Genomic DNA, 22,008 nt, shown 5'->3' with positions numbered 1-22,008 from the left:
TAACATTGCTGTGTGAACAGGGCCGGTCTGAGGCTGCTTGGGGCCCAGAGCGCCATCCGCAGCACCACTGACAGAATGACATCTTGTACCTGCTGCAAATGTCTTCAAATCTTTAACTATTCCGCATGTCCTAAAAAATAAAAACAAAACCGATGACTTGCCCTGCTTTCTGAATAACTCAGCAAATATTTGTCTAACCACTGGAGGGTACTGGTAGAGCAGCGATGTTTCATTCAGTTACTTGCTTATTAATTATAAAAGAAAAATAATGGACAGAATAGAGCACTGAACTCCACAGCCTTGATCCCAATGTACACATGTGCTATTCAGAACGCAAGCGCATATTAAAACGACACACACTTCAAGGACTCAATGTTCTGAGGCTTCTCGTTGGTGCAGCCAAACTGAAAAAGGGACAAAAATACTTTTGCTAAGCACTGGATAACCAATCCAAACGGCCTAAATAAAGTAACATTTCTGAATGAAATTATAACGCCAGGCAACAACAAGTGTTCAGAGTCTAATCATGTCACGTACAACAGCAAAACACACAGACAAAAAAAAAGATGGCAGAAGGCAGAAAATTTCCCAACTAACAAAATTCTCATGACATCAATTGCTGTTGGGGAAAAATAAAGCCGTGTTTTTACTCATTATAGTCTTGGCCCAATGAGATGCAGTAAGTTAATGAGAGCAAACTTCAGTCAGATTCCAGCATCTCTGCCCGGAAAAATAAAAACCTTTGAAATATGTTTGGGTCAAAGTCGCTGCCAGAAATCTGTTCTTCAAACCGGCTGAAGTTATGAAGTGGCAAGTTTCCAAGCTTTTTTTTTCCTCCTGCTTCACAAACACACACAGTGCATCAACCGCCATACGCCTTGATTATGGTGTGTCATTTGTCCGTCATCTGTAGCCATGTGAAAACATGAGAGGCTCTACAAGCAGCTGCATGTTGTTATGACACATGAAGCAATCCACTGATCTCCATATACGGATTGGTTGAAAATATGCAATAAGTCTATTTTTCCCCCCCCACATACTTAGATATGTAGACATTTTACATAATTTTGATTGTTTAGGGTTATGGTTATCACTTGAATTTCTCAGTATTGTTAAAAAAATGAAGACCTTTAAAACGGTTTGATTGTAGCCATCAAGCCATCTTGTATATGTTAAATTAACCCAGCACAAAAAGATGAAGACGTCGATATGTGAACGTTTCTTAGTAAGAACTGAAAACTGTATTTAATGCTGTCTCAGGTTTTTCACATGCCAGCAAGGATGTCTCTCTCTCTCTCTTTCTACTGGGTTCATAACAACGCCATTATTTAGTTCTGATATCCTGTTTCGCTGTAAACCTCAGCAGGACTTCTCTCCCAACGTCTCAAACACAAACAGTGGATAGAAAACCGTTTCCCGTCCACACCAGGTTCTGGAACTTTTGCATCAAACAGTCGCTTTTCCACATTAAAGCTCTCTAATGACTTTCAAACAGAACCGATGTTCTTTCAGCTTCTGCTTCAGTTCTCCTGCAACGGACCCGACGAAGTGCGACGACGTCAGGGATCCTGCAGCAGAGGAGTTTCACACGCGGCGTCCCCCATCACCTCTTCCTCACCATTTTCCATCTACTGGCCATTTTAGCTCTCGGGTCCAGATTCTGCTAAAAAGAACAAAAAGTTCATAAAAAAGAATAAAAAAGGAGGGGCAAAGAAAAATGAGACATTGTTGTAAACTCAGGTAGAGTCAAAACAATAACCATGTCATTTTTGGGGGGAAACAGTGGCGTTTTTGTTTGCCACGCTTCGCGTGTCAGACAGGGTGATCATTATCCACTTTATCACAGCTCCATCCAGGCCGGGGACGGGCGCGCCAGGACAGGCTCTGCTCAACTCAACTCAGGAGTCAGGAGAATACATTTGGGACGGCGGAATCAAAAGTGTTGGGTATCGGGCCAACAGGACGTGGCACGCAAATACAGTTCGCTCGTACGCATAAATACGGAGCGCAACAAAAGCTCTGGGGGGGTCAAAGGTCTCCAGTTAAAACTCGCTTGCAAAACACGTCCAAATGATGGTTTGTGACAGGAGGCATGCTGAATTTGATTTATCCAAGTGGGATAAATAGGGTCAGACGTTAAGAGTTCTGTTGCCACCGGTGCGCTGCATGCCCCACGTCGGCAGAACGAGGGAGTGAGAGCGTCTAAAGTCAGAGAAAGAGCAGAATGGAATTCTGCACGACATGCAAAATGAGCCTTTAAGATTGATTCTGGTTCTTTAGAACATCTGAGGAATCATTTATCAGGAGAAGAACAGTTGATCCGTTCCATTCCTTCCGAACGCTATCTGATCAATGTTCAGATTTCTATCTCGTCCACAAAGTGGGCTTACTCCTCCATGAAGAGTGGGATCAAAGTATCCGCAAAGAGCAGTACATTTTTACGACATGTTTTTTTTAATACTTCTTTATGATGATAAAGAGTCGTGTCACCAAGCCAGAGTCAAGAAAATGCGCTTCCAAAGATTGTGACGTTGAAAATCTAGATCCATGATCAGGAAACTTCGAATGAGAAACCGTCTGTTGTCGAGAAGCGAGTCAACAAACCGATCAGTACGTTCCAGGTCCAGAGAGTTATATCCAAATTGATCACTGCTGATATGAAGCACTGATCTTTCTGCTGGCCGCTCTTCTTTGTCAGAGGTTTTTGTGTCTTTGGCGGTTCTTGGTGCAGTAATATGATCAGCTTTGTTGTCTTTTATTTATTTATTTCCAACTGTGAAGAATAAAAGCATTTTAAGGTAATCTTGAGCAGCTCATGAATGTATAGATTTAATATGAAAAAAAAATTAAATACAAGCTCTCAGTTATTTAAAAATATATATTTATTCTATCTTATTTATTTTAATTTGTCATATTTTATGTCATAAAATCATCTTAATATCCAGTACAGTCATCATGGCTTTGACTAAAAATATTGTCAAAAACTTTGGAGAGAAAAATGTTGATTTTTAGAAAATATATGTATAAAAAAACAAAATGTTTTATCCAGGATGTGCAAGTTTGCTGTTTTTGCACCACATGGAACCGTGCTCCACATCCAAATTGGCAAATAGGGCACACGTGTATGTTCTCGTTCTTTTTTTACGCCCCAATCCGAGAGCCCAGCTGGGTTTTGTCTCAGTTTTACTTTGAGAAATGAATCTCGGTGGTGGTGCTGTGGCTTTCAGAGATTACAGACCGTAGAGGTCCAAACCATGGGAGGAGATCTCCTGCACCACCGGCTATAGAAAGACGGCAAACCACACGCCCATCACCAAAATACACACAGGACAGGGAAGCTCAGAGCAGCAGGAGAGTGAGTGGAGAAAGGCTTCCTACGTCTTAGGAAGGTACAACAAAGTTGTTTTGGGTTTTTTTGGTGAAATTTGTAGCTTTGTAGTCTTCTCAGTGGAAGAACTGACCTACTACTTACTGTAAGTTAAAAAAAAGATGGTCAACTGAACCCAGACTGAACCAGGCTGTGTGTTTGCTGAAAGACTAAAACCAGCATCAATCTACTACGTACGATACTGTACACCTGTTTCAGAAAGCGGTGTTTCAAAACTACAAAAAATACTTTTCCTATGATTTAAGAGCAACATGAAAAAAATTAATTAAGAAAAATTAATAAAACTTCAGCCTGTATTGAGCCCAGAAACCTGAGAGCAGTGTTTTAAAAGTACATCTGCTGAGTTTCAAGCTGGATCTTTGCTTAATAGCCAACAATGAACTCGCTACTTTAGCTTGTCTAAATAACTGGCTAATATAAGCTTCTTATATAAACAGCAGAAAAGTGTGATGTTCTAAAGTGCGAGTGCCTGAAAGCTACTGATGGGATTAGTCGGGGTTGGTTCTAAGTTAGCGTTGGTGTACGTCTCAAAACGGCAGAAGAAATCTGTGAGGTTTCACTGAGGCTGATTACAGCCTCCGTTCTCCGTTGGGCTTTTTATATTCCTGGATGGTGTGCCAGTTTATTTGGTCTCCAAACTGCTGCTTACATATTTCTCCTGACTTTCTGCGTTTTGAACTTGCGTTGGAGCTGTGGACTTTGTGAAAGCCACCTTGTTCCTGAGGGGCAATTAAGTTATTAGCTGCATTTTTCATTGACCATAAAACGGTGCAAATTGGAAGTGCAAAAATAAATGTACTTTCTGGAAATGTGCAACAATTTTTGGGGTAAAAATTCAAGTTTTTCAATAAAAAGGTTTCAGTCATATGAAATTGGTGCGTTTCACAAAACTGCAATGGGAATACTTTTTCTCAGCAGCGACGCCAGCAATAAGTCTCAGATCTCTCCTCTGGCTGAAATGCACATCTCATGTTTGCACCTGTTGCTGCAAAGATTTTTGTTGACTTGTGTAAACAGTCACATGTAATATTGAAAAGCATTTCCTGCTCAACAAAGAAAACCGGAGTTGCAAAAAATCTGTTTGTGTAGTTTGGGGGGGGAGCGGTTCCAACATGACCAGAATATATAAATATATATATTAAAAAAATAAAATAAAAAAAATTCGTTGTTTCCAGGAGTCACATTGTAATAATTAGGATTCATACACTTTCAGCACATTGGTTTTTTTCCCCCCAAATACCAGCCATGGGAACTGAAGTTCTCATTGTCATCCCTTCCTTTTATTTATCTATTTAATTTTTTATTTATTTTTTTGCTGACATGAGTCACAAGCTGAACCCAGTCCAAATCGGTCTGTATGGTTCCTGAGGCCGAACCCAGATCCTTTCTGGACTGGTCAGTGTGGCAGACAGCTGTGCAGTAACTGACTGTACCTCCTGGATCCTGAACATTCGGATTAAAAAATAAAAAATAAAAATAAGTTTTTGGACTAGTCTAAGTTCAGTAACCAGTACGCATTTTCAGTCCATCACAAAATGTGCAAGAAAAATAACTGCATGGGAAAATGTGAACAGACTCCTTGAATCACACTAAACTAAACTGACTCTGCTCTCGATCCAGTTCATTTCATCTGTCGGTTTTATTTTAGCGACATTATTTATCATCAAACGTTAAAGCTTTGCCATGGAAACGGCTGTGGTCTGTTTTGCTCCGCGAAGATCTTTGATCTCAGAGAGGGCTCACTCCGGGTAAAACGTTCAACCTCCTCAGCTCAGCTCAGCACCTCAGCAATGCGGCGCCGTCACCTCCAATCACCTCAATCACCTCCATCACCTCCAATCACCTCCATCACCTCCAAGAAACAACAGACTCACCGGACTGGAGAAAACGATCCCCGCGGATCGAGGAGGAAAAGTTGACTCCGTGGATGAAAGGGACGTTTGACCTTCTGAGATGGAGATCCGGACACGACGCGCAGCTGGAGACAGACTGGTGGACAGGCGAGTGGACGGACGGCGGGCTGGTGTCGGGACAGACCGAGCCGCGGCTCTGGCGGAGATGAATGATTCCTGGAAACACCGGATAGGCGGAAATATACAGAGGGGGGAGCGACGGGAGTCCCTGTCAGGAGTCCCCGTGACCGGACTGCTGCTGCATGCCGCCGCATGCCCGTACCGAGGGGGCAGTGACACCTAGCGGCGGAACGAGGTAACACACGCTGGAAAAGGGAGATTCCACACATTTTAGCTGATTCAAAGTTTTACGCGCTTAAGAGACACAAAAATCGCTCGTTCTAACATTTGTAAAAATGTTATATTTCATAACATGCAGGATTTTCCTTGTTTGTTACAATATTGACATGAACAATATTGTGAAACACTTTTAAAAATGCATCCAAAACAAACAAAAAAAAAGTCTTCCATAATTATGTCATTTCAGGAATCTTTGTTTAATGGGGTTTTGAAATTTAAGTTCAGTCTTTGTTCAACAAGAACAAACTTTATTCAAATCTGCTTCCAAGTATGTCGCGTGCCTGAGGGCTGGAGGGTGTGAGCCGAGGGAACTTCATCCTTTGCCCCTTTCATCCTTGATGCCCCAAGTGCCTCTGAGCCCCACCACCCCCATATGAGAAACTACCACATACAACACCTTGCTCCCATATTAAGATTTTCTCATAAATGCCCCAATGTCTGGTATTATACTAATAATGTCCCCTGCCCCTAATGTAGGTCACATGAAAACCAGAGGAAAAACTCGACAGCGTTTCTTAGCATTAATCACTTTATTTAAAACTGTATTTAGAATTGTTTTGCTACACATTCAAAAGACATTAAAATTGATTTCACTGGGTCTTGCAGTTGTCATCGTTCCAGAAGTCTGGCTTTTCAGCAGTTGCTTCTTCTGCACAGAGAATAAAATAAGAATCATAAGACATTTACATAAAAACTGAACCAACAGATCAAACAGCAGAATCCTACTTCAGAATTTGGAAACGGCACAGTGGGATATTAGAACTAAGAACAGACCTGGTTTGATTCCGAGGTTGGAGTTATCAAAGAACTGAGTGGGACAGTTTCTGGTCAGCAGCTCTGAACCTTCACCTGCACTGAAAAAGCTGCTTTTGGGAGAGTCCAGCAGTGAGGCTGCACTGACCAGAGGTTTCCGAGGAGAATCCAGGGCTTTCTTAGGAGGAAGGTAAGTTCTTTTAGTGGGGCTGAACAACAAGGTGGAGTCTGAGGTGGGACACAGGACCCTCTTCTTAGGAGTACAGGGGGAGGCCTGCCTGTCCAGCTCAGTTTTGCACTTCCCTTTAAGGCTGATTGCTCTGTTCTTCCACTTAGTGGTCTCCTCCTGCTGGCAGGAAACCAAGCTGATGAAAGAGAGGTCAGAGGTCAGAAGCCTGAACTTCCCCAGCATCACAACCAACAGAACTGGTGCAATTTATTCTTCTTCTGGTTCTGCGACAACTGCTCACATTCATCGCGTGTTTTAATGATGTAAAGCACTTTGAGTTGTTGCTGAAATGAGCCGAACAAACAAACTGGATGGACTGACATCTTGTTCAGAGGTAAATCAATCTAAGGCAGAGATCCCAACTCCAGTTTAGCCGTTTTAAAGCATCTGGACCTGATCCAAACCAACCGCTTTCTGACTTTGTCTATGGCACACATGGACATAAAAACCAAACTGGATCCTGTTACCTTTCCAGCTCAGTGATCCGGAGCCGGAGCTGTTTCACCTCTTCTTCCAGCTTGGTCTTCTCCAACAGAATGCTGCTCTGGATCATCGTACCTCTGGGGTTGGTTAGTCGAGCGTGAAGCTCCTTCCCTGTGAGGACTAGACGGAGAACAAAAAGCAACATGTTTCTAATGATTCTGAACTGGATACAATCGTTGGTAAACCTCTGGCCCTCTGTCAAGAACTGAAAATGAACTGGAGTTATAACCTTCGTGACTGGCGTTTGTTTCTATTCCTACTTAATTTAACCTTGAATTGTGAGGGGAATGTAGTGAAATAATTGGTTCAAAGCCAACAGTAAAACCTTCTGCGAGGCGTTGAGCTGATTCACTGCAGACCGACTTACACGACTCCTCGCCTTGATTCTGTGATCTCAGGTCCTGCTTCAACTTCCTCAGAGACTCCTCCTTCACATTCAACACCGTCTGCATCTTCTCCATCCTGAAAGCAGAACCAACATTAACACATTGCAGCAACGGGCGGGTCTAAATCAGTCGTCGCTTGCTAGAGTCTAAGGTCTCTTCGGTCCAAATCATTACAAAAAGAAAGCTTCCCACTTTAAGAGGGCTTCACCGCTTTCAATGGAGAAAACCTCAGCACGCACACACACACACACGCACGCCTCAACTCTGCAGTCAGAGCTCAAGAGTTGAAGTAAAGAGTGAGGATAAATCCAGGGGCTCTTACTCTTGCTGGTGTTCCTGTGTGACGGAGGCCAGCTTCACCTCCACCTCACAGAGTTTGCTCTGGACGCTTTTCAGCTGAGCTGCACTGAGTGATGCATTCTTCTGAACGAGAGAGAACAACCGCCTTCAGCAAAGCGAAGCTAAAAGCTAAAGCGGAACCCGTATGGAGAAACGCCAGTCAGTCCTACTTCAGACTCTTCCAGTTTGACCTTCAAGGTCAGGATTGTGTTCTCCTTCTCCTTCACAAGAACTTTAGTGTCCAGCAGTTCAGTCTGCAGGAGCTGAGTGGTCCGTTTGTGGTTGGACTCCATGTTTCTGGCTTCAGCCTTCGCCTCCTCTAGCTCCTCCTGCAGAGCCTGAAACACACGTCCAGCAGGTGTTGGAGCATTTTCCTCCCAGAATGTGAAGAGGCTGACCTCAGTGGGTCAGACTCACTGTGAGCTCTCCGGCTGCCTGCTGAAGCTGCTTGTAGTCCTGGACTGAGGGCAGGTTTGGCGTCACAGGCGTTCCCTCCAGCTGCTGCAGCAGGGATGAAGTCTTCCTCCTCTCCTCGCTGAGCTGACCATCTCTCTGTTTATCCATCTGCATTAGTTCAGTCAAAATCTCACTGAGCTCATCGCTGATGGCCTGTCAGAGAAGACAGATTACAAAATAAATAAAAAAGTTAACTAGCAAAACATTAGTATTATGAAATATTCAAACTCTGATGAATTGAACTCTTCCTAGGAGAAACAAAACATTAGTTTTTGGTAAAGCGCACCTTTAAAGGCATCATCCCGTTTTGGACCACAAGTCGCCTCCGTACAGCTTCTTGGCTGAGGAGTCGCTCCAGCTCGCTGATGACCGGCGGGTTGGAGGCGGCCTCAATAGACTCGTTGAATTTGACCCTCTCCTGAACTTCAGCCTGTCGCGCTGCGATATACGACGTCAGGCTGGCCCACAGCCTCTCCAAAATGGTCTCCATTTTCTACAGAGTAAATCAAAATGCATCATGTTAGACCTCTCATTTTCAACCAAGAGCTGAAAGCAGCCATCTGGAAAAATAATCACAGACAGATCATTGGCTTGTGGTGCTCAGACGGGCTTGGAGCCCTTTCAGAACAGCGTCATCTGCAACTTCATGTCAACTTTATAAATAAGCCTGAATGTGTTCACTAGAAGAGCAGAGCTTACCTGCTGGTAGAGCTGACGTTTGTCCAGAAGCTTAGAGAGCCTCTGGTTCCACCGGGAGTGGAAATCCTCAATGTTGACGGAAAACTTTGGAGCGCCAACTCTGCACATCAGTAAGTCCTGCAGCCGTCTCTCCTCGAAAACAGCCAGGTCTGTATTCACCACCAGCTCAAAGGTTTTCACATAAACACGTGGATGCACCGTGAGCTGCTCCTAACAATCAGAGGAGCACAGATGTTCAGTTTCCTCTGGAAACTGGTCAACATTTCTTAAATTGCATCTAGAACACAGGAGCAAGAGTCATAAGTACAAGAGTCTTCGTGAAACTGCTGCAGGTCTGAAATCCCAGCTCAAAGACGTCACCGAAGACGGGCAGCATGGACTTTGGAAGGTCCTTCAGGTGAGAAAGCGTCAGGAAGCTCTGGACTTTCAGAACGTTCTCCAGGGTTTCAGAGGCCGTCTTTGTGCACATTTCTTTAAACTGTTGGAATTTTCCAAAGGTTGCCTAAAATGACACATTTTAAGGAACATCAGAAAAATATCATCCAGCATCAAATCAGGATCAGTTGGGTTGCCTCTGTATAAATCAAACTTAAACATGAATTACATCAAGATGATCAGCCGAGTCCTGCAGGTGTGACAGAGTCTCCCAGAGTGCATTGGGCTTCTGCTCCAGGTTGTTCAGCTGCATGTTTGCTTCATTGAGCAGCTGAAAAAAAAAAAAAAAAAGATAATGACTAAAGTTTGGTTTTAATAGCCAAACACCAGAACTTTTTCGCAAGCGATTTTCCTGTAACGACCAAAAGCGCAGCTCTAAATACCAGCTGTGACAGAAGCATGCAAATTTAATTCTGGGAATTAAAAAATAATGAGAATGTGATTGTTTGCACAAACCTGCTGGGAGGCGTCGCACTGGGCTTCAGACTGAGCTCTTCTCTCCCTCTGCAGCTGCAGCTCCTTCTGCAGGTTCTGCCACTGTCAGCAGAACACAAGCAGAGCTCAGAAAGCAGCAGGCAGACTGGAGGAGCTTAAACACTCAAGAATTACTTCATTCTAACGTGCAAATGTAAACATACTACTTAGTAAACTAAGGTCATTAGGACACAAGTTTGAGATCAACCCAAATTCAAATATACTTTTTGATCCAGAAGGGAATTAAATGTCAACATTTTTGGCTTCCACTGTTTTTATTCCAAGCCTAAAACTGTGAGAAGAAAGAGACTGGAAAAATACCTTTTGCTGAAACATTGCTTCTTGTTCGTCTTTTTCCGTTTGCTTCTGCATCATCAGCAGCTCCTGCTGAGTGATCTTCTCCTGGAAGGCTGACACCTACAATCAGAGGTCAGTTAGTGTAGGTATTTTCTAAAACCCATTAGTAGTTCCTTTAAGATCAGAAGTCCTCCACAGCTGCCATCCCACCACTTTTAGATGCATTCCTGCTCTGAAAATGTCAGTCAAAAGGTTTGATCCAAGTGTGTCAGAGAAGGAATGGATCTAGAAGTTGCAGCTCTAGAAGAAAGGACCAGTTACCATGTTGATGTTGTGCTGCAGCTGCGCCTCACGCTGCGCCTCCTCCTCCCTCAGCCTCTCCAGCTCCTCCTGCAGCAGGTCGCTCTTCTGACTCAGAGCCGTCACACGGCGCTGCAGCTTCTCCGTCTCTTCTTTGTGCTTCTGCAAGTTCTCCTCTTTGTCTGACAGATGAAAGTCTCGCTCCGCTTCAACACTTTCCAAGTTGTTATGCAATTCTGCTATCTGTAAAAGAACAGTAAACAAAAAAAAAAAAAAAAAAAGGAGGGGGTTAGTGGAGCTGAACGACCCTGGAGATTTGAAAAAGCTTCGACTTTGACCTTCTGCTCCAAAGAACGTTTCTCCTCTTCAGTCGTTTTCTTCAGCTCAGAGTTCATGTTTCTTTGTTGGTGCAAGTCATCCTGCAGAACCTTCAGCAGTTCTTCTGTTGAGGAAGCCTTCAAAGAAAAGCAAAACCATTGAATAAGTTCTCACTGAAACCTTCAGTGAGGACTAAAAGCAGGAGTGAAGCCCACCTTTTGTCTGAGCTGCTGCAGTTGCTGCAGTTGCTCCAGCTGCTGCTGCAGTTGCTGCTCCTGCTGCCTCTTCTGCTCGGCGACAGTCTGTACAGACATGTTCAGCTCCCTGCCCTGTTCACAGAGACGGTGAGCAAGATGGCCGCCACTGGCAGTTTGACACAGCTCACGTGTCATTCTGTTCACACCAAAACCCTCCAGTGGATACAGTGTACTGGACGTTTGACATGCTCTAAAGTTTTTTGGTTTTTTATAATTATGATGTTTTGTAGAACTAAAAAGCAAAAGCAGACATTTTACTGAGGGCTGCACAGAATTGGGAACAGAATTTCTCTATTGATCAAACCTCAGCCTCCAACATCTCCGTTCTTCTCTGCAGCTGCATTTCAGCTTCCTGCTTCTGTCTCAGCTCCTCCTGCAGCTCCTCTCTCTCCTGACTGAAGGCATCCAGGGAGCTCTGCAGCTTCACCAGCTCCTCCTCAAAGCGCTGGCTCACAGCGTCCCTCTGGGCCAGCAGAACCTCCCGCTCTGCTTTCACACTCTCCAGCTCCTCAGCAAACTTGGCAAGGAGGAGAAATGAAGGGAGAACAAGGCCTTTGTTACAGAACATTAAGATATTTAGGAGCTAAACAAACCGTTTAGTGCTCTCCGCTGTCGTACCTGCTGGTGTGTGTTGCTGCTCTGCATCTCTACCAGCTGACTCTTCAGCTCCATCATCTCTACCTCCATCTGCTCCCTGCTCTCCCTCAACACCTGGAGCTCCTCCAGCTTCTCAAGTATCTGAATCAGAGAACAACGTCAGGCTCGGCAGTCTCCCTCAGACTGCCGCCTGCTTTCAGAGGCGAGAACCACAGTGAGTTCCTGAGAAACGGCTCACCAGCTTTTCCTTTGCCTGAAGCTCAGACCTCAGACGCTCCAGCTCCTCCAGCAGTTGGATCTGTAAAACCAAGGCAGACAGGAAACCATTTGGGTTGAAGAACGGGAGAAAAGCAGACGCAACCAGACAGAACACAAAGCAGCAGGAAGTTGAACCTGCTTGTCTTTCAGTGGATGTACTTCAGCGAGGAGGAGCTGCTGCTGCTGCTGGAACTCACTCTGCATCTACAAGAGAACCACTGAGGCTCAGGTTTCACTCAAATGAAGAATTTCTCCACACATCAAGGAAGTTTAATGCAGTTGGCCTGCTTCAGAGAATTTGACTGCATCCACGTGAAAATGACCGTGTTCGTACCATGTGGATCTTTTCCTCCAGCTGTGCTCGGAGCTCCTGCTTCTCCCCTCTCAGCCTCTCCACAGCATGCAGCAGCTCCTCTCTCTCCTCGCTGAGAGCAGCCAGTCTGCCTCGCAGCTCCTCCTGCTCCTCCGGGGTCTGAGTCACAGCGCTCTGGGAGGGCAGCACGTCTGTTTCTGCCTGGGTGTGCCTCAGTTCCTCACTTAAAGCGGTCATCTGTTTCAAACGGGAAACAGAACATCAACATGTGCAGATGAGGGGAAAGCAAGGCCTCATCTGATTTTCTACCAGAATCTTCAACACTTGACATGAGTAGAAGCTGATGGGTTGACTCTAGTTCAGTTCTTTAGCTACTCTACTTTTCTTTTTTTTGTATCTGCTCATTCTTTAGTGTTAGATTATTTCCTAGTCCCCTCCATCCTCTCCTGCATCAGAACCAGCAGGAAGAGGACAGAACTGTGTGGCAGCTTGCCTGTCTGCAGAAGGTGTGTGTAGATAGCTGTGTGTGTGTCTGGTACACTCACACTTCCCTGTGCTTTCTCCAGCTGTGTGTCTGTTTCAGTGGGGCCTCCGTCCTGCTTGCAGACGCTTTCAGACTTCAGAAGTTTGATCTGCTTGGCCTGCTCACGGTTCTTCTCCAGGACGCTCCTCAACTCATCCTGGTTCTCTATCATCTGCAGAACAGACGAGGTACGACTTTCTAACTGTGATGTAACAGCACCTCATGCTCAGGTATTTTTTGATGCCAGGAGTTTAACGCCGATATGTTGGATGACGTGTTTGTTTACCAGCTCTACGTTTTCCTGCAGGTCCTGCTTGAGCTGGTCTCTCTCTGCAGTGAGAGAGGCGACCGCAGTCAGCAGCCTCTCCACCTCCTCTGTGGACCTCCTGCCTCCATCTTGGAGCTCCTGTGTTAGCCTCAGCATCTGTTTAGAGTCAGAATTATTATCACTGAGCTCGTGATAATGCCAGGGAGGTAAAGCCAACACTTTACTCACATGTTCCTTTAACTCGGTCTCCTTCTCTAGAAAAGCCGTCTTCATGTCAGAGCTCCTCTGCTTCTCTTCCCTGAGTTCTTCCTGAACGGACCTGAGGAGGGCGTCAGTCGCTGCACTTCCATCTTCAGCGGAGCTCTGAACACGTCGTTCCGACAGCAGAGCCTCCCTCTCTGCTTCTACACGCTGGAGGGCTTCAATCGTCTGCTTCAGCTATCAACACATTCACATGAACCCCATCAGATTGCTGGCAAGAGCTCAGGTTCATTCAGGAAACCGATCTGCATAGGATGAGGATGCAAGATGGCGACTAAAGCTGCGTTAACACTGCAGCCTGAAGTGACCCAATCCAGATTTTTCTTATTTAAATCAAGTCTTATTTTAATCGCCGTGGTCATTCACATACAGGTCGCATATATTTGGAAGTGTGATCTCCTGTGTGACCCACAAATGACCTGAAAGTGTCAAGGATCTGCAGCAGAGGGCGCAATAACATCACACACCGAGAGCATGCTCAGTGTTTTACCAACCACTGTAAAAGTGGTTGGTAAAACACCACAGAAGAAGTGCAGAATGAAGAGCCCTAAAGAACTGCAGCATGGAGTCAAACTGATCGATCCCGAGTCCTGGTTTCTCGCTCACCTCTGCGTCTTTCTCTTCCATAAAAACTAAAAGCCGGCTCCTCTCCAGGTCGCTCTGCCTCTGCTCGGCTCGCAGTGCGTGGAGCTGCAGAGTTAAATCAGCACACTGTTGCTTCAGCTCCGTCTCCAGAGCAGCCTGACCTGACTGGAGGTCGTCAGTCGCCTTGTCGACATCCTGCAGCTCCCCTGTCAGGTCTCCACTCTGAAACAGGAATGACGGAACGTGAGATTATGTGGCAGTTCAGTCATGGTGCAGCAGGAGCTAGCAGGAGTTAAGCAGTCCACCTGATCTCCAGGAGTCTGAGGTGAAGCCTGTTCCTCCTGCTGCTCCCTTAGTGCCTCCTCTGCCTCTCCACACAGAGCCAGCTCCTCCTGCAGGCTGATGGCACCGCTTTCCACTTTCACACTTCCTAACAGATCTGGAAACGTGGAACAGTTCAGAAACCCCCATCTGATATGGACCCCCGTCCCAATTCATGGTTTATTACTTTGTGGGATCGTGTCATCTAGAGCGCTGAGCTCAACGGCGTCATAAGAAACGTTCAGATGGTTTTCGAGACAGCTGGGCCTTTCCACCGCTGTCTGGACAACGGATCCAGTCAGCTCAGCCTCCAGATTCTCCCTGCTGGCTGTCAGGCTCATCTGGAAAAAAAACCCAATCATTTAAAACATTTCCTCCTGACTCAGTGACCAAAACCCTCAACTAACTACTAAATCCAGTGAGCACACAAACTTCAAAACATTACCTCCACTTGAAGGCGCTGAAGTTCGATGGCCTTCTTTAGACTAGCTATTTCCTTCTTTAATTCACTCTGCAAAGAAGCAGTAAGAAACACTTACAAAATAGTGAAATTATATTAAGACAGTCAATTGAGCACATCATAAATCACAAAATGAAAGACTGATTCTCATTACTTCAATGCAGACAAAGATGTTCAACTGAAATCTACCTCCTGCTCCTCCATGAACTTCAGCTCCAGACTTTTGAACTCTTCCAGATCCTTTTTCTCCGTCAGCTCTTGAAGGAGAGCAGCGTTCTCCTTCTCCAACCTCTGTGTGTGCTCCAGAAACATCCCCAGCTCCTGTTTCAGGTGGTCTCGCTCAGCGGTAACCACTTCCTGTGGAAAAGATGCAGGACATGTGACCTTTTAGGTTCCTCACACATTCATCACTTGTTGGAATGATGTGGTCAGCAATGAAGTCCAAGACGTCCATCTTGTTTTTCCTCCTCAGTAAAGTAGTAGCTTATTGTTAGCTTTAGATGCATTATTGTATCATTTGGAAGAAGCTTAGAGTGAAAAAGTTTGCCAACTATTAAATAACTCAATGGACACTTATGACAGAATATGTGGAGTTGCTATAATCCTTCTTTCTATTGTAGTTCATTAATCACCACTTTGGGAGGTGGTGGCTCTGCAGCAGCTTTGGCCAGCGTTACCTTCTCTGACTCCAAGGTTTCACACAGCTGAACACTCTCTGCAAATCCTTTCCTCATCTGGAAGACAAGACTTTAGGATTAGAGCCAAGACTGCTACACTTTATATCCAGAACCAGCGCTGCAGTTTCTACTCATTCATAGTCCTACAAAAGCATACAACATTTGAAATACAAGCATGAGACAATACTAAGCATTATAAAAACTCTACCCGCTCAACATTACTACTCCAGAGAGCAGCTCCTGATCTAACGGTCTACCTGGTCAGATTCAGACTGCCTCTTCTCCTCCAGCTGCCTCTCCAGCTCCGACACTTTGGCCTCCAAAGCGGCGCTGGCTTCCAACTTCTGCTGCGCCTCGGTTTGCAGAATCTTCTCCAGCTCGGCAACCTTCTGTTCGGCTGCTTGCACTTGCAACGAGGCAGCCAGCTTCTCCTCGGTTTCGTTTTGCAACTGCACCTCCAGGTTTGCCAACCTGTCTTCTGACTGCTTTTTGTCCTCCGCGTCTTGTGTCAAAGTCTGTAACTGGACCTGCAGCTCTGTGACTCGGCAGTCCAGGGTTTCTGCCTTTTTCACAGCCTCCTCTCTCTGTTGACGCTCCGTTTCGAGCAGATGCTCCAAATTGGATAGTTTCTCTAAGAGAGCACATCTTTGATCGGGAGACGCCAGGTCACTGGACATAGACAAAGATAAAAACACAAGCTTATTAATTGCCTTTTACTAGGCAGGACAAATTATTCCAAAGTTTAGTCTTTAGTTTAATGGTTTATGTGTAATTTGATCACTGAAGCTGTGTGAGCCACTAGTGACTAGGCCTGTCACAACAACAAATGTTGCTGGATGATAAATTGCCTCAGAAGTTATTGCTGCAAGTAATAAAATTGTTGTTTTGACATCATTTTAAAGTAATATAATGGGAATATCAGCATATGTATGTAACAACATATTCTCAAAGAATAAACATTTAACACTGGAAATGGAAAACATTTTTTTTTTAATTCTGAAACAATAAAATGAATCATAAAGTCTCTGCACAAAATTGTCCTTCAAAAAAGAAGCTAGTTGAGTCCAAAGCAGACTTTTATCATCCAGTTTTTGGTAGAAAGAAAACAAGTATGTTTTAGTTCATCATGCTGCTTATTGATTATTGCGACAGGCCTGCTGGTGACCTCAAGGAGAACCCACCTGTCCCCAAAGCTGCGGACCGTCACAGAGCTCTGGCTCATCTCCATCTCGTCGGAAGGCTCTTCAGGAATCTCCCAGTGGGGGTAGAAGTCTTCATCAGCTACAAAGCGCAGTAAGCCCAGGTCCATCATCTTACACCAACCACTCAGAAATATTCCCCGACTTCGGTCGCTCCGTACCTTCAGCCAGATCCCCAGAACAGAAACGCTCGGCTCTCCTCTTCCTGCTAAAAGTCACGTTCATGTCAGATATCCCGTCGTCATCACAGGCAGGCTGACAGCCGTGGACCATCTTTCCTCCCCACGTCACCCGGCGCTTCGGCATCTGATAGAGAACACAGCTGGCATGTTAGTCGATGCTAACCAGGCCTAGCAGCACAATCAGTCACCTAGGAGCATTTGAAATAAAGGTCATTATGTGATACTGGAAGACATCAACTATACCCAAACACCCACTGTAATGTCTTACAAAACATACATTGTTTTCGTACTTCAGTTGTTTTTTTTCTTTTAGCCATGACTTGTCACTTTATTTGCTGAAGTTTCTGGTGTGTAGACCGGTAAAGATACAGGATGGACTTAAAGAAAAGAAAGCAAAACTCTGCTGAACAGCAAGAAACAAAAAAGAAAGAGAAAGGAAGGACGAGCACTCTGCTGAATGACCTTTGGAACAGAGACCAGGTTGGAGCTGGTGACCAGCAGTTTGGTCAGGTTTCTGATCCGGTCCTCTTGCTCTCTCTGGAGCTGATCCTTCTCTTGGAGCAGCTGAGACAGAACCTCTTTCTCCGTCACTGTGGTCTGTGTGACCGAAGACACCTGGAAGACACGAATGTCCGAGTCAAGCAAAGCAAAGAGCTGCAGTGAAGGAAATTTGGTCAGAGTAAAGTCGGAGAAGCCCAGTGACATAAACGAATCATTCTGACCTCATTCAGTCGACGCTTGAGGTCTACAATCTCATTCCGATACCTCTTGAGCAACGCTCCGTCATCAGAGACCTCCGTCACATGAGGGTCGTTCTTCATTTTCTTTGCAGTGCTGGCAAACTGAACATGTGGAATTCATCTCAGTTCTGGAGTGTTGCTCATTCTGACAACCTAACTAGAATGTCTCATGTAGAGCAAATGTTTAAAGGCAACGTTCAAGATCATGTTGACCTACGAAATCACAATGAAAACGAACCTGCAGAGTACTGAGGGTCTCCTCCAGAGAAACGGGCGTGATGGTGCTGATGATGACCGTTTTAGCATTTCCTCCCAAGGAGTTCTGCAGGATGCGGGTCAGTTTGCTGTCTCTGTAGCTGGTAAAACCTCTGGAGAGTATCGACAAGAAATCCAGCAATCAGTGCATCCAAAAATACAGGATCTACTCAGAACGCAAGAATTGTATTGATTTTGTTTAAAATACAGAAAACACCCAACAAATCCTGATTCAGTTTTGGCCTATTTGCAGATTCTTTCATATAGCATCTCTAAAACATTCCAAAGACTCAGGAAGCTGAAATACCTACAACTAGCGTTACTTGACATTCATTTTAGTTTACATTATAGAATTACGCCGCTCAGGATGGAGCAGTTCTGGACTTTGAGATTTTTCTTTTTTCAAAGCTTCATTCTTGTCTTTCTGGGGTGGGTTTATTGCTTGCTTGCTTGCTTTCGTCTACAAATTCACTGTAACACAGACTGCTGCAAGAGATCTCTCCTGTCAGCCATCACCATCTACAATAACTGAAGAATTTGAATTAATACAATTGGCTGCATCCCCAAGAATAGAAAAAGAGGACAAACATAAATGTTAGCTTCTTTAGCAGAGTCAGGATGGTTTATAATGTACATCAATATTTACATTTGTTGCATATTGATAGTTTGAAGTGTTTTAGAAGCAGTCTTTGCAGCAGCTGTGGTCCATAACCCCAGAGTAGCAGTCAATGTAAAATGAAAGGCTGGACTAATAAGCCACATTACCAAAGTCAAAATTTATACTTATTCCATCTGTCATTTTTCCCCTAAATACATGGTTCAAAAATGGAATCAGAATTATTTTCCAGCAAGTCCTAATATAGGAATATGAACTGAAACAAGTAAAATGTAAAGAATTTAAGATAAATACAAGTCTGCTGGCTGGTATACAACCAGGACATCCTGATTCATAGACATTTTATTGACAATATTTGTTTGATATATTGAAGTGTTCCATCATCAAACCTGTGGAGTCAGAGTGTTGGAACACAACCCTAATCACACTATTGAGAGAATTGATGAGGAATCCAAATGGATCTGATGTAAACTGAATCGCCATGGTTACTCACTTCTGGTTTTCATCGGTGAGTTTCTTGATCACCTGTCCAAGTATAAACAGACTGAGATTGATGTTGCATCCTTCTTTGAAACGAGTACCTGTGGAATTGAAAGAAATTGTGAGAACATTAAAAGGAAATTTGAAACGTCAACTCAAACCATGAGGATTAAGTGAACCTTGTCAAATTAAATTAAAGCTAGAAATGAAAACATAATGATGGACAGCAGTAACTCCACTTTACCTTCCGCCCCCGTTTGACTGGCTCTCTCAGATCCAGCGAGATCCACTAAATTCTGCACACAAACAAAAATTATTCACCTGTCTGTCCGAAATCAAAAGTATAAATATTTAAAGAATCAAATTTAAAAAGAATAAATAAAAGTAATTACTAAATGGGAAACAATAATGGCTCCATCAGCATTTTCCCCTGATGCTGGATCACTCCTTTCTCTGCTCTCCAGGATCTAGATAAACATCAGTGAGTCAGAAAACGCCACAGCGGCAAACTCTATATTATTGTGCATGGCGAGTTGTTGCTCACCATACGGAATATGGTGTGTGAGCGGCTGCTCCGCTGGTTCATTTTAGTCTTTCCGTAGTGACGGTTCTCTGGAGGCAAACAAAATAAAGTCGCCATGAGTTGACGGGACGCTGCAAAGAAGCTCACTGCTGTAAAGGACGAGCTCTTACTTTCTCCCTTCCTAATCCAGGCGAGGGCTTGTGAAGACGTCGTGACGAGCTCCTCGGTCAGGTCAGCCACGTAGACCGTTTTCTACACAGTGAAGACAAATCGACTGATCAGAGACCGTCTGTTATGCAGCGAAGTTTCTGCAAATGGCCCCTTTCCAACAAAAACCACTTACATTCATCGTTTCCCGAATTTCTAAAGGTTTTCTCTTCCAGCTGTCAACCAGCAGGTCTGTCACTGTTTCGTTGTAGATTTCCATGTAGGACACTCTGAGGAGGAATTCCTTGTTCGGAAACTTTGGATGAAATGAGGAGAGATTGCTTAGAAGAGCAACATGCACGGCCACCAGTAAAGGGACTGAACCGGTGTGGCGACTTTTACAGCAAGTCTGACGGAGCTGCGTACCGTTTTAATAGTTTGGAAGACATCATCTACGGCCAGAGGAATGACTCCACGGTTACGGTCACTGCCCATCATTGTGAACGTCTTCCCCGAAGAGGTCTGACCGTAGGCAAATATGGTTCCTGACAAACAAATGCAACAGACATAAAAACATGACGCAATAAAAGCCCTGCGAACAGTGAGACTATTTTGCAGTATGAGGATTCACAGCAAAGCAGTGATCAAAACAGTCATTTCTATTACAAACCATTATAACCCGCAACGGTGGACACAACCAGAGGCTTTGCGATATCCTGGTACAACTGGCTTGTAGTTTCTTCGGCACTAAACACTCTGTCTGTAAACAGGAGAAAATTTCACAGGGAAAATGATCTCGGTGGGTCACAACACACACACACACACACACACACAGTTATAACACTGAAGGTAATCTGATGCATACCAAAAGTGAAGCACTTGCTGGAATTTCCATCATCAATCTGGCGAATTGATTTCTTGTCAGTTTCCCAGAACAGCTGGACGGGCTGGGCCTTTTCTGAAGCTGCATTTTCTTCACTTAGCAAAGAACTGGGAGGAAGAAAATATATATTTTTTTTTTTATTTTTTTTTCTCAAAAAGCTGACTACAGAGAGATGCAGACGCACGTCAAGCAGCTGGAAATTGTTCTCAGAGATGAACCAGACTTGTGCTGCTCTACAATTCTCTGCCCGATATCTTATGACCGTCTCATTGTGTCAAACCAGGAAGCAGTGTGTTACACATGTGAGCCTTTACATAACTAAAGTGTGTCAGTTTCCACAGCCATGATATCATCCAGACTTTCATCACTTAAAGAGAAATGAATCACTCTCTGAGCAAACTTCCGATTTTTAAAGAGCATAAATTAATCTGACATTTTTCACTATTGTAATATTCAGCAAATAGAAAAACTGGAGACTCTAAAAGACTTAAAACAAGAGTTTGTCCAATTTAACTTCATACAGCGAGAAAAGCAAACGATGGATGCGTCCATTTGATGCATGTAAACTTCCAATTTCAACTACATGTCTAATTTATAGATCATAAACCTTGACTTTGTTCCTGTTACTGAAAGTAAGGTCAGTTACTTATGTGGGTTATGATAGGGAATGTTAATTTAAATATAGATACCAGAGTGTGTATTGATCAATACTACTGTTCACAGCATCTCCTACAGATGCCCAGCAGCTTCCTCATGCATCAGTGCATGTACAGGAATAAAATGGCACATACACTGACATGGAAGCTTCTGAAGAAAAATATACATCTTTACTCATATTAAAATGACTTAAAATCTTGAAAATGACTGATGAGTCATCAGAAATGGGAGTCAGATTAGTAATTGGATCTAGTGGCATGAATTTCCATTGGTTTAGCGTCAGTTGGTCACGAGGCAAGACATCTACATCTGGGTCCAAGGAGTATTTGTCAGCTTCGGAATTTGTTGACGGTCCCTAACTAAGAACCTCCGGGCGAGAGAGGAGGGAGCGGAGAACGGCTGGAAGCGTTCCTGAATCGGATCAACCTGGAGCGAGACGCCGCGAAAATTCAATATCCAACTTGAAACTGACGTCACCGCGGTCGGTACAAAAACATCTCCCAGCTGTGAGAGCTACTAACAGCTTCTGTCTCACATTTCTTAGCGGAATAGTAGTAATAATAATAATAAAAAGACAACTCCTCTGTAGTTCTTATTGAATTCTAAAATGGTGGAATGCAAACATTTCACGCAGAGAAGCAGAAACACGATACAGACACAGTTAACGTCAGCCTCGGGTGAGGAAGGAAACTCTTCTTCTGAGCTCCTCGGTTCAGGAAAACTCACCTCTCAGCAACGGGACGGACACGGACGCAAACTTTAACAGCGGACTCCGCCATTTCTTCTCCAAGGAACTTGAGGGCGATAACTGAAAGGACGATGGAACAATATTTTAAACATGCACCGCTTTAATTTGATTGGACAACGCCATCACGTGGACTGAACCACGCACAGTGGTGGGGAAAATACGGATGTAATATTTTTGGAATTACTTTTTTTTTTGTCTTCTAATATAAAATGCCACAAATAGGTCAAATATGATCCGTCGTTATATCGA

General features: G+C 44.2%; 2 protein-coding genes across 3 annotated transcripts in view; both read right to left on the bottom strand.

Annotated features, from left to right (window-relative positions):
* Window positions 1–5,583, bottom strand: part of rerg (RAS-like, estrogen-regulated, growth inhibitor) — a 29,826-nt gene extending 24,243 nt beyond the window's left edge. The window contains exon 1 of the mRNA XM_055055411.1: window positions 5,263–5,583. The gene's annotated coding sequence lies outside the window, so the exon portion shown is untranslated. The remainder of the gene's footprint in view (window positions 1–5,262) is intronic.
* A 582-nt stretch (window positions 5,584–6,165) lies between these two features.
* Window positions 6,166–21,842, bottom strand: cenpe (centromere protein E). Of its 2 annotated transcripts, none has more exons than XM_055055733.1 (46): window positions 21,738–21,842; window positions 20,337–20,461; window positions 20,142–20,231; window positions 19,898–20,016; window positions 19,668–19,787; window positions 19,495–19,576; window positions 19,346–19,413; window positions 19,194–19,268; window positions 19,046–19,097; window positions 18,815–18,902; window positions 17,689–17,818; window positions 17,433–17,552; window positions 17,173–17,325; window positions 16,690–16,834; window positions 16,511–16,610; window positions 15,587–15,998; window positions 15,330–15,386; window positions 14,842–15,009; window positions 14,638–14,703; window positions 14,380–14,533; window positions 14,177–14,310; window positions 13,893–14,093; window positions 13,254–13,463; window positions 13,044–13,181; window positions 12,780–12,929; window positions 12,256–12,471; window positions 12,057–12,125; window positions 11,902–11,961; window positions 11,685–11,804; window positions 11,371–11,583; window positions 11,025–11,138; window positions 10,830–10,946; window positions 10,513–10,734; window positions 10,216–10,311; window positions 9,877–9,957; window positions 9,590–9,691; window positions 9,293–9,487; window positions 8,986–9,195; window positions 8,573–8,779; window positions 8,248–8,439; window positions 8,001–8,168; window positions 7,814–7,914; window positions 7,473–7,567; window positions 7,090–7,225; window positions 6,415–6,758; window positions 6,166–6,289 (listed from the first exon to the last, which is right to left on the bottom strand). In XM_055055733.1, the coding sequence occupies exons 1-46, from the start codon at window positions 21,788–21,790 to the stop codon at window positions 6,231–6,233; spliced, it is 6,327 nt and encodes a 2,108-aa protein (XP_054911708.1). In that variant the 5' UTR covers window positions 21,791–21,842; the 3' UTR covers window positions 6,166–6,230. The 2 variants fall into 2 exon arrangements, with proteins under 2 accessions (XP_054911708.1, XP_054911709.1); XM_055055734.1 differs by having other exon boundaries at window positions 7,814–7,911.
* Between the last annotated feature and the right edge of the window lie 166 nt (window positions 21,843–22,008).

This window comes from Poeciliopsis prolifica, unplaced genomic scaffold (genome assembly GCF_027474105.1).
Source record: "Poeciliopsis prolifica strain line A6 unplaced genomic scaffold, Auburn_PproV2 SCAFFOLD042, whole genome shotgun sequence".
Lineage (NCBI taxonomy): Eukaryota > Metazoa > Chordata > Actinopteri > Cyprinodontiformes > Poeciliidae > Poeciliopsis > Poeciliopsis prolifica.
This window is presented reverse-complemented; position numbering and strand designations above follow the sequence as displayed.